The 12,643-nt window shown below is 41.1% G+C and overlaps 1 protein-coding gene across 2 annotated transcripts in view; it reads right to left on the reverse strand.

The window, feature by feature from the left end:
- COL4A6 (collagen type IV alpha 6 chain) overlaps positions 1-12,643 on the reverse strand; it is a 116,209-nt gene that overhangs the window by 25,469 nt on the left and 78,097 nt on the right. For both annotated transcript variants that reach the window (XM_034063874.1, XM_034063873.1), the window contains exons 5-15: positions 8,037-8,153; positions 7,120-7,188; positions 6,367-6,402; positions 5,880-5,942; positions 5,222-5,257; positions 5,064-5,105; positions 4,241-4,333; positions 3,389-3,442; positions 1,940-1,999; positions 1,166-1,210; positions 414-467 (exon numbers count right to left, since the gene is read on the reverse strand). In XM_034063874.1, coding sequence (XP_033919765.1) covers positions 414-467; positions 1,166-1,210; positions 1,940-1,999; positions 3,389-3,442; positions 4,241-4,333; positions 5,064-5,105; positions 5,222-5,257; positions 5,880-5,942; positions 6,367-6,402; positions 7,120-7,188; positions 8,037-8,153 — 669 coding nt within the window. The remainder of the gene's footprint in view (positions 1-413; positions 468-1,165; positions 1,211-1,939; positions 2,000-3,388; positions 3,443-4,240; positions 4,334-5,063; positions 5,106-5,221; positions 5,258-5,879; positions 5,943-6,366; positions 6,403-7,119; positions 7,189-8,036; positions 8,154-12,643) is intronic.

Genomic DNA, 12,643 nt, shown 5'->3' on the forward strand with positions numbered 1-12,643 from the left:
ACTTTGTTCTGCTGCTAACCATCATCTGCTGTCCTGACTGACCTACTTCCTGTCAGATGAAACTAAGATCATTGTCCAAACTGCTATCATATTTATAATATAAACACCAGGCAGTGTACACGTTGCTGCTTCTTCCAGTAATACTCTTCTGCCCATAAACCTGTGTTACTACTACTTCCATGTGCTCTGCACAAAAAAAGGCCTTCAGTACTAGCATTTCATATGCATGCCAACCATATACGAATCTTGGTAGCAGATAAGTGTTTTTCACAACAAACTACTATCCAACCATTTTCCACTCAGTTTCCAGGTATCTGACTGCCCACACTGTGAGATACCCAGCAAATGCCTGCTACACATTACCTATATATAGTACAGAAATTGAAATCTAGTATTTTGATGTGAGATGCTACCTTCATGCCTTCAACTCCATCCAGTCCTGGATAGCCTGGAACACCTGGATGACCCTGCAAAGTCACACAGGGGAACATTATTACACAGTGAGACAATAAGACAGTAGCATTCGTTAGCTGAGACATCTGCAGCACCGGGGCTTGAATCACAAACCTAATTCATTGTCCTACCAAACACCTGCAGAAGAATTAAACAGCAAATTGATGGCATCAATTTCTCAGCACTCACAAAATACAGGATCTCCTTTAAGTCTCCTTGTGCTGCAAAGATTCCCCGCCTGGTTGTGTGACCAGAAATTACATAGAAGTGATCTACTGTTCTCCACTGGGTGACATACTCAACCTGGCCCAGTACGGGTTGCATATCACACTGCCACTACAGGCAAAATAGGATATTCCAAGAGCTCTGAAGCAGAGAACCTTAACTTTAGAGCTTGCTTGTGATTCAGAAGTCTCAGATAGCTGTAGGCCCCAGTATAGGCTATACACAGTATTGTTGAGGAACCTGGATTATTCCAGGAGGGAATTACAATTTCCAGTCCATGGAGGGGGTCCTCTAGACATCTAGGGATAACTCAACAGTTAAAGGGATACAGAGTTTTACATGGACCTTCAACTTAGCTCTCACTAGTTTAATAAGGCAGATGCATCAACCTATCAGAGAACTTGAAGCCACTACAAAAGGAAGTCAGTAAATCTTGAGCACTTAGGCGGCTTCTTCAAGTACAGTAAAAAAATAAAGGAAATGTCACCTTTCTCCCTGGAATCCCATCGGATCCATCCAGTCCCAAAAGACCCTGGGAACAGCAAAAACAGATTAACTTTCAGAAGCTCCATTTCAGTCTGGTCTTATTGTGTCAGGCTTCAAATATCTCAGCACCAAGGAATGAAAAGGTAAAGCTTTCAAAAGGAGAAGCTACCACTGATTTTCCACTATTAACCATCATAATTGAGGGAATTCAGCAGAAGAACTGATACAAAAAGTCTTCTCTTGTTCAGCCACTGTCTTTCTGATCAGCAGTTCAAGGTAAGTAAATCATGGAGTCTCAACTTCCTAGGAAGTCTGGTAGGTAGTTTGCAATTATAAAGCCATGAGAAACAAGACTTTCTAACTTGCCAATTTACTCTGCACATACAGAACAATGTGCCTTGGTCTTCCTGTTGTGCCCATCTCTGCAGGGTCATGGTGCTTTGAAGATTCTATAACTGGCATGGGATTGAGCATGCTGCTAACTCCCAGTGACTGGTTAAACCAACATCTATTGCCAGCGTGCCCATTTCTCCCACATATAGCTGTGTTCTCTCACGGCTGATCTGGCACTGGTTAAGAACTTCCTAAAACCTCTGCAAGGCCTCTTTATTATCTTCATTTGGCCCTCCTGGTTCTGTTGTTGTATGGCCCTGACTACTATGGGATAGAGTCCTATGTCTGAGACTCCTACATGCTTTGGGAATGGTTCTGCTGATGAAAGGCCCATTTCACGTGTTGAAGAACAAGCATTTAAGGACTTTGCAATATTACCTACCCTGCCACCTGGTAAGCCAGGAACACCCTTTTCTCCTTTTTCTCCAATGCCTCCAAAGCCCTGGGGGAAGAGATCAATGTTAAATCTGAGATATATATGGAACTGAATGGCACAGCCCTTCAACTAAATGAGCACAAACCCATCTATTAACAGAGAGACAAGGGGAAAAGACTTTCTGCTGGGACTCTTTTGCTCCAGAAAGAAAACCTGTATCAACCAAATGGGCAGTATGTGCAGTACATTATCTTCTTCATTCTCATGACTTCAATCCACTTAAACCATGGCAGATCTCTTAGTAGCAAATGCAAGTAGCCCCATGCTATAAACAGCAAAGTTCTGCCACTGCTACTCTGTACTGTATTCTACATTTAGAAATTCTTTCAAATCTCATTTCTTAACAGCAGCAGCTCAAGGGACTGCTCAGAGCACTCTTTTCCATTTCTAAAGCCTATGAATGACACAAAACAAGCATTTTCACACTCAACAATTGAAAACATTTGGGGCTTTTCCAAGTCAGCAAGAAGTATCAAACCCAGAGAGAGAACATCAGGATTTAATTGCAGGGAGAGTTACAGTAGTTAAGCAATTTTCAGGCTTCAATCTTGAAATATCTTATAGCTACGGTTAAATTCACACATATGTTCAACCCCACCAGCTACAATGGGCCTCTTGTGATGCATAAAGCTAAACATGCAGATAATGGCACCCTTCCAGGGGGGCTAATAAACTGTGCTTCACGTACAGTTTTCTCTTGCATGTCTTACTAAGAACATCTGTACATTGAAGGAACTGGCAAACAATTTATCTTATTAGTCAGAAGTTCACAAAATATTTATCCCTAAACTGATCAAATAACCTGTGTTTACAAAGGTTATAAGCTGGGAAATAACTCACTGGAATGAGGGGATAAACTGTTGTTCTTGATTCATACAGAGAAGATGCTACACATTGCTAAGTTTACGAGCACTAATGTTACACAGCCCATTTTAAACCTGGATATATATCTAGACAGAAGGACCTGCATGTGCTTCATAGCTTTAAAGTAAAATAACAAGAATATGTTTAGACATAATTAAAAGATTAACTTTTGTTCCAAATATGTATATCTCTGGGACACCAACAAACACTGCCATCAAGTGGCCATGTAAAGGGTACATCTGTAGGTCTGCAAACTGCAAATTACATGCACTTGAAATAACAGTTGCTTTGTAACGTCTGTAGTAGGACAACATTATCTTCTTTCTGTAGTAGGACATTATCTTCTTTGTATCTCCAGGACAGGAAACGATCAGATTGCATTTACCCTCTTCAAAAAGTCTTGGGGACTTATCAGATTGTCAAAGTACTCTGGTGCCCAGAAACTCATGTAGAGACCTTGTGAGCTATTCACAGGCTGTTGTACCACCTACATCACACTAAGCATGTATCCAAAAGTCTCCTCTGTCTTACCGGGATGCCAGGCAATCCTTTCTCTCCAGGGAATCCTCGGGGGCCTGGCTCACCCTGACAATGGGAAGAGGTAAACACAATAAATCACTGTGCCTTTCCAATCCCTCCATCATGCTCCTGACTCCTAAAGTAAGGCCTTGTAATTTCTTTGTCAGCAAGTATACTTGACTTGTGTCATCGTGTGTCAGATATAGTGTCCCTCAGCACAGTGCTGGTGCATGGAACAAGTTCTTTGTTACTACATCTCATGGCTTTAGAGACCTCTGCTTGGGAATTGTTCTGCCCTCCACTACCACAAGTCAAACTAGAAGCATTTCATAATGTCACCTAGGGAATTGGGACATACATGACACTTGATGAAAACCAACAAAATAACACATGGTAAGATAGAATAATGTCTTCACAGTCCTGGCTACAAAGTCAAGAGTGAGCCAAAAGGAATGGCATTTGTTCAAATATCACCTCACACTAAAGTAACTCCGCCAAGTAAGACAGTATCTCTCATGACTTATGCAGGGGTTTAAGCAAGCTCAGACTGGGCTCCAAACCAGTCTGTATAGGTCCCACGTTAACTCAGTATGCCTAAATTTCATGCATGTAGAGAACCTTTAACTCAAGATCTATACAGCTTCCATAAAAACACTGATGAGCTAAAAATATGTATCTCTCTAAATGCTACGATAACAAAGTAAAGGAGAGAAATCTGATTATTTCAGTAATGGACATCATGCAGATTAAATTAGTACAGAAAATAACTTTGCTTTGGAAATACAACAGCCCTCACTGTCTACTGACTTCATTCAGCCTTCAATGAAGAAGCATGGGGAGGGTTTTTAAACTGCATTTACAGACCTTTTCTCCCTGCTTCCCTTTTGGAAATCCCATGAATTCCAGTATTCCAGTGGATGGTGGGGGACCTGGGGGGCCAGGCAGCCCTACATCACCCTGTTGGCAAAAGTGAAAGCTATTAACATAGGCAGAACATGTTTGATTTGAATCAGGAAAAGCCACTCTAATGACATCCCACATACATAATATCTGTGTTCCTGAATGTTAGCACAGAGTTTGGGCACAGAAGTCAAAAGATCAGACTGAAAATTACAGTGAACAGGAAAACATTCCAGAAAAGCTTTAGGGACAAATATGAAAGAAACCAATAAACATTAGAGATGTAGAACACAAAGTGAATTAAGCCCCAGACTGAGAACTTGGAGGAGCCCCATTATGCCAGTGTAAATTCTCACACAGTCTGCAGGACACCATTTAGGATACTCAGACTGTAAGTTACACATCAGTTGACCCAAAGAATATTCTGGAAGTCAAAAAGAATGAAGTCAGTAGAATAATTCAATACAAGAGGTGAGGGTCCAAAGAAATGGAAAGACAGTGATTTAAGATACAAAAGGACATCACTTCTCCATAACCATGAAAATATTGAGCTGAAATGACTTTTTTCCCCTTCCTCTCTTCATCCAGAAAAAAGCTCCCATCCTTTTGTGGTGTACCAACAGGTAAGGAACCAGCAAGACCCTTTGGTATTTGGACTGTTAATAGGTCCAAGAGAAGAAAAGAAAAAGAAGAAAGTGCTAGAACCTACCCACTTTTTAAAGGACCAAGCTATGATGGGAACACTAGAGTATTAGTTCATGCTCTTCCCATAACAGATTTCACCTACCTTTTCTCCTTTCTCTCCTTGAAAACCTAGTCCCATGTTACCCTAGGTGAGAAAACAATGATGAGCAAGCAATAAAACAACAGCAGCACCATCTATGCCTACAGCACTGTTAAAAAAGCCAATGCTCAGGAGTAGAAAGAAGGCAGGTAGGTACTTACTTTTGGACCTGGTGGCCCAGGGGGACCCATTGGACCCTAAAAGCAAAGAACAAGATTTTATTTCTTTTGACTTCATTAGGAGGCACACAGCTGGAGCAATGCTGGGATGTGCAGTGGTACCTGGACTGTGATCTCTTGCCCCAAAGCAGAAGTAACAGATACATATGATCTTCAAGTCTTTAATAGACAGCATAGCCTATTGGTGCTGTGGTTAATTACAAGGAAACTTCAGTTCAAAAGCAACAAACGTGGTTTGTCTTTACCTCTGCCCATTGGAAACTCTCTAGCAGCACCTTGAAAAATCATCTCTTTAGCACATTTCATGATGACAAAGGTTCTGAACATGCAAAGCTCAGCATATTCTCTCTAGTCCCAAGATAAGCTCACAACAGTGTAAGGTAGTGTTTGTACACAGCACTCTAGGGCTTTGCTGGAGCCCTCACTCATGATTGCTGACCTGAACACTGCTCCAGAGAGAAGCTTTCTCTCTTGTGATTAGATTACACTACCTAAGTTCAAGTATTCTGTGCTTGAAGTTAACTGTGCTCAGTCCTTTTAGATGTGCACACACTTACACTCGTTGCAATGACAAACACAAGGAAGGAAAACGGGAAACATTTTGAACTGTTCAACAAGTGCAACAGGTGAGGTCTCTTACCTGCAACCCTGGTAATCCTATAGGGCCTGCAGAACCTATCGGACCTGGAAAACCCTTTGGACCCTGTAGGAAGAACATAGGGCAAATACAGAATGTGTATCACTTACCTTATGGAACCCAAACAACAATGTGAGTCTCAGGAAACATTAAGCAATATCCCCTAATGAAGAATGTCAGTTAAAATACTATAATAAATCCATTTCGTATTATTGGATGTATTTTGAAAATCAAAGGAATAGAATTCAATTGTAGAATGGACTTTGATTTGAATAAGGAAAAAGTGAATAGATAATAGCAAAAATCTGAGTCCTTCTACCCTAACGTAGATGCACTCATACCACTACACATCTGGAACTGCTCATGCTAATGGTATCACACATGCAAATACATTACCCACTAAGCTGAAAAGTGGCCTTGAGAACCAAACAAGAAAAATTACCTACTTAATATCCTTTAAAATCATTATTCCCCAAATTAAGTAACTTACAGAGATTCCATCCAATCCAGGAAGACCATTTTCTCCCTAAAAGTTATAAATGCACAAGTGAAAATTACACCATGTTATTGCAACAAACTATAAGGAACATTAAATTTTGCATGAACAGAAGTATTTGCTGTTAGTTAATATCAGATCAAGTGTATATGGGAAAATTTTTTACACCTGTGCTTCCACATTTAAAGTAGGCAATGGAAAGATTCCAAAACTCCAGAGAAATTACAACCATTGTATTGATGGGTCACAAGAGAAACTAAAGCAGTCTGAAGAAAAAAATATATTAATTGTAAAAACACTGAAAAACACTATAAAAGATTTCATTGCAAAACCAATATACATGTTAAATATATAAAAGCACTATTATACCAAATTATCTGTATTTCCCATAAATACTGAAGAAAATAGAGATCTCTTAACTTTTACCAACTTATAAGTGTATATAACATGGGTAGAATGTTATAAAACTTCTTAATTTTGACCAAAGCCATATGACAGAACATTTCTTAATATTCTCAGTATTTAACAAAGTATGAGGCTGCTAAATATTGGGGTATTCAGTCCCACAAGAGGTACTAAATCCTTTGTGGATTTATTCCACCTTTTCACAGCTATGCAATAGGACATATCCAGGCCACCCATGTCCAACATCATGAGCAATCTAATCTGCAGCATCAGCCCTGCAACCTGTAGGACATCAAAGTGTTTCTTGTACTTCATTTTCTTCTATGTGATGACAAGTCTTACCTTCATCCCTTTCAGGCTGCCTTGAGCAAAAACAGGTTCTCCTTTAAGGCCTTTTGGGCCAGGACGACCCTGATTAAGAACAACAAAAAATCAAGTCACAAATAAATTTCAGTAAAAAGAAAACACTGATTTAGTTTTGAGAGACTTTATATTCAGCATAATGGACAAGGCAAACTCCTGGCTGCACTGAACTGCAGAATTGCCACTGCAGCTTTGTCAGAGAACTTACAACTTACTGCAGCTTCATTAAAATAAGGTTCTGCAAACATTTTCTCTGGTATTATCCCATTCATATCAGGTTTCCCTTTTATTTTAGGTCATCAACAGCTTTTAAGATCTTATTTCAATCTGTCTGACATGGGGCAGCACTCTTGTTCCTGTATGTATCAGTGCCATTCAGAGTATTCTTCAACATGTATGAGTTTCAAGTCACTCCACCTGTGTTTGTAAGACCAGGCTTTGAATGTGAAGAAATACTCAAAGAATTGAATGCAAAGGCAAATATTTTTGCTCACAATTCAAAACTAACCATGTATTATTATAATAGACTGTAATTCCTAAAAGCATCTAAGAGTGGAGTTCTTGTACCTAATCCTACCCTCTTGAAAGAGCGTACACAGAGTGGCTGTCTGTTACAGTCAGTGAAGAAAAATGAGTGTCTCCAAGAACAACTCATCCTGACAAATAGAGATAGAAGTGGTCTCAAAAGCACCACTCTCTGTAAAAGGGGAGTGCAGATCTATAAATTCACAGGATCTCCACTTCACCCTCAGTGGGATTTCTATTAGACTATGATACTGATCTCTAACAATGCTAAGGTTCTCCCTAAGTACTTGGGAGCTACTTTTCCAACAAAGGTATGAAAAGCAAATCCTGGCTTAGTGACTGCAAAACACCATACTCAAGCTGGGACGTACAGGCAGCCCAGGTATGCCAGGAAACCCATCCGATCCAGAAACACCAGGACTCCCAGTGGTACCATTGCAGCCATCAAGGCCAGGCAGACCTCTAGGTCCAGGTTGCCCAGGGTGACCCTGTGTAAAGGGGAAAAAGAGAGAATGACTGACAGGATGCATTATTTTATTACTAATACTGTCCTCAGAAAGTGGATAGCTTCCAAATGGCAGCATAAAACAAATGAAACACACAACTCCCACTCAAGTTCAGTGTATGGCAGACTGCAACAGAACTAGCCAGCTTCTTCAGCCAGCATTGTGTATCCTCCCCAAAGCTTCAGTCCTAGAACATCAGCTGTATTCATTTGATTACCTTTTTCTCCAAGGGATAATTTTCTTTAGTGCATAATTTGTGCATGAGTAGGTCCCGAAAGGGTAATACTCATCCCAACACAGTCAGAAACATACGGCTTGTAACAGTGTAAAACAGCATGCAAGGGTGCACCTGACATCAGGAATGGGAGTTGCTCATGTGAAAACAAGGGCAGAGGCAAACCCAACAATACTGAGCATTTATAATTCCAATCTGCTTAAAGTTTCAGTGACTTCTCTCCCTCTCCAGTGCGGATTCTTCCTTTTAATAGTTCAACAGATGTTACAGCTCCAGCATCAGGCCATTCAAGCAAAAGGGCTTTTCTTAATGTATTAAACTTAAGGCTGTAGGCAAAGCAACTGGTAGAAAGATCTAATTAAACTAGCAACATTTAAAAGAAATTATTTGTAAGGATTATTTGTATTTTGATTATTAATCAAGCAGAGTAGAATACAATTATACCTAATTGTGATTTCACACCTCTCTTGCCCAAATTAATAGCTCAGTTAATTTGACTGGAATTTACTCAGCATGGTACTGGTGCAAAGGAGACCAAAGTGTGAAACGTTAGTTACTTTTCCTTCAGTATCATATAGGTATGTGTAAGCAGGACACAGAAAGGCAGAACTCAGTCACACTAGCCAGGTTTCAAGCAGCTCCTTATTCCAGCCTCCTTTTCACAGAAATTAGTTCTGTGGCACTCAAATACAGTGTTTTGTGTAGGAAGAAAAATGAAACTCATGGAGATAGTATCACTAACTGACAGTTCTCTCCCTCTGCTCAGAACACCCAGATCTTGACTCATCCCAAAAGTACTTTTGTTTGATCCTAAAGATTCATCCTTAAGATATGGCATTAAACAAGTTATGACTCACACTAGGAAAGGAAAAAAACCCCAAACATGGGTAAAATGGAGATAAAACAGAACAGTAACAATCCCTCAAGTTTTAAGCCCAATACTTAAAACAAAACACATTTGTGTTGCTAAAGGTCTTCCCAGTCCAAGCTCTGACCAAATTCAGGAAGAACTTTGCAGTAATGTAAAGCCTCACATCTAAAGATCTTAAAATGCCTTTCAAAAACATGGGAATGATATAACCTTCGTTTTACACATGAAAAGCTGGGGGTACACAGTAGCAGAGTGACTTTCCCGAGGATACAGAGCAAGTTAGGTCATAGTTATGTAAATACTCAAGCTGATCACTGGTCTCAGCTGCTGCCAGGAGAGTCATCGCACACTCCTGCTTACTCACACCTACATCTTCCCTTTGCTGGTGTAAGTACAGGCAGGACGGGCAAGTTGGAGCAGGAAACCAACACAGCAGAGAAATAACTGTTCTGTTTCTTAATGGGGTTAATTTTCAGCCAGAAGAGTTCCGTGGTCCAGCTCATTTGACACCTGCACTATGACTTGTGCCAACAAAATGCAGAGGGGAGAGAGCCCAGATTTGCTCTCTGTCCATTATGAAGGTGCAAACTGAATGAACGTGAAGTTTGTCTCCACTACAGGACCAAAGCAGCTCATTCAGACAAGTATAAATCTGAGATTAAACAAAGCCTGAGGACATGGAATTAAGTCATCCCAAAGCATTACCATCAGGCACCACTACATACATTGTACCAGTTGCCATGATGATTAAAGTTTGTTTGTCAAAACACCCACGTGTGTGGTGCAAGCAGAGACTTGCCAAGCCCTGGTAAAGCAACAGGAGAAGGCTGAAGCACCAATTTATTGCCACTTTCTGTCTCTTAGAAATTACTTCATTTGGTTCCCAAAGCTAAAACAAATCAGCAGCAATCCACCCTTCTCCATCCACATAGGATGTACCAGCCGGGAGCAGCAAGTGTCTGACGGGAGAGGCTGTGATTGCAAAGGGAGGCCAGAGTGGTCAATGGCTACCAGGTCTTTCACCCTGTTCACAGCATCAACAAAACCAGAAGCGATGTGGGACAAGTGCACACATATCTGGTTACAACATGAGGTGACCAGCTGCAAGGTTTAGTGAAGCTGAACAGCCAACATCTGCTCCTCAGAACAAGATAAGGTGAAGCCAAGCTGCTAATCCTTTAGTGATGGCCAAGATCCAGCCTGTGGCAGGCAGCTCACTGATGGAAACACTTGGGGTGAGATCTCCTGACTCTCGTACCAACACAGTCTCTAAGCAGCCCAAAGGATATTGGTATCCTCTCCGTATGTGAGGAGGGGTCTCAAAGAGGGGACACAAAGTATGGTGACCACAGTGATTTCTTAGTGTATTAAATAAATCACAGTGATTTCTCATGTGTATTAAATAAATCTGTGGCCCTGTCATTTAATCCCCATGGCATCCATGTCTGTGGTTCTGAGCCAAAGCACGACAGACTCCCACACGTGCACACACATACTCTCTCTTTTACTTTAGGAAATAAAAAATCACAGGATTTCTTACTTCCTAGCTAATCTGCCATTGGAGTTCACAATGTCTTAAGAACCTTCCCTCAGCAGATACTGAGCACCCACAAATGACTTCCTGGAGACCTGTAAAGTTCTGGCTTACATGAACCTTTTCCACAGGGACTTAAAATACAGATTTAAAGGGATGTTTTGACCAGAAAACCAGTGGTTAATAGTTTCTCTGCTCTCACCTCCTCTAATTCCTGTTTTGGCAGATGTGCCAATTCAGCACAGGCACCTCAATTGACTTAGGCAGAAGACTTTTACAGCCTTTTCTTATACATGGCAGGGTGACTAGTTTACAGACTGGAGAGATCACTTGTGCTCTCTGTTCTCACAAAAGGTGACATTCCCTGTGAGAGAGATAAGGAAACATGAACTGTTCATCTAGGCCCTTGCTTTATTCGACTCTTGCTCGTACACTAAAACTGTGATCCCAAGGGGCCTCTTTTCTGAATCAAAGGCAATCCCAACATGAGAGCTCATCAAATTAATTAAAACAGGGAAACAAATGCAATTAAAGGTGAACACAAAACTAACTGAATAAAGTTGCATGGATCGCTACAGCAAAGTGACCTTTTTACCAAGTCAAGCCATTACCAAGTCCTTGCATTTCCTATGGGAGGATCCTAAAATCCAGAACTTTGCCTCTCCATGTAGCTCTGGCTTTCATGGTATAGACAAGGACTCACTCCTCATAGGAGTATTTCTTTCTAGAACTTCTTGGACAGCTCATGAAAAGCTATATACACCTCTCATCTCCAGTTCCAGCTCTGCCAGAGGTGTCCTTGAATCTTGTCCTATAGGAAAAGTAAACTTCCTGAGCTGGGCCAAGGATTTGAGGGTTTCTTCTACAGTGTGACATAAAAGGCTAGCAATAAACACATGTAGCTGCTGTATTTATTAGGTTAAAGGGATTAGTCAGGCCAGCTGCAACAACATAGATTACAGAATCAGACAATATCTCCAGTTGGAAGGGACCCATAAGGATCATCGAGTTCCAACTCACAGGACTACCTAGCACTAAATCATATGACTAAAGAGTGTCCTCCAGACGCTCCTTGAACTCTGACAGGCTTGTTGCTGTGGGATCCTGTTCCACCTCCCCAAGGGAACTCTGTGGAACACCACTTCCCTGAAGGTCAGAAGTGGGATTCCCCTCCAAATCACAGCCTTGCAGTCATTTGGCCTTGATTAAAATATACCTACCCACGCTGACATACCTGCACCCTACAGACAATCTCTCTTCATGTTTAGATATTAATCCTTGTGCAGAGACAGCAGTATATTTTACTGTCTCTTACATCTACCAGCACACATGTGCTCTCTCCTTTACTCTGTATTTTACACATCCATATAATGTGTATATGTTCGTACCCATTTCACAACAAACCTAAGCTACTCCCTGTCCTGAAATGCAACTGGCAGAAGTATGAACATTTTCTCAAGCATGGCTATTTTCACCCTAGAAAGGAAGTATTTATTTCAGTGGTTAGAATGTAAACAGTAGGAACCAGTTTCCCCTTCCCCTGTTTTCCTTCGGGCAGCTGTGGCACGGAAGACCCACAGTGGTGAGCACTTTGGGGTTCATGAGCAGCACAAGCTGCCTCTTCCTATTCATCCACCTGCAAAATACAATAAAGCAGAGTAGATCTGCATATGCTGGAGGCTTTGGATCCTCTCATCTACCTCCCCTACCCTCTCTTTGGAATGCCCATCGCTGCCAACTACCTGGCAATGACTGTTGCTGTATCTCTGCCTCCCCTCATTGTTGGGAATCCCCTTTCTCCAGAGCCACATCTGAAATAATACCCTGAGAAC

This window comes from Melopsittacus undulatus, chromosome 6 (genome assembly GCF_012275295.1).
Source record: "Melopsittacus undulatus isolate bMelUnd1 chromosome 6, bMelUnd1.mat.Z, whole genome shotgun sequence".
NCBI lineage: Eukaryota > Metazoa > Chordata > Aves > Psittaciformes > Psittaculidae > Melopsittacus > Melopsittacus undulatus.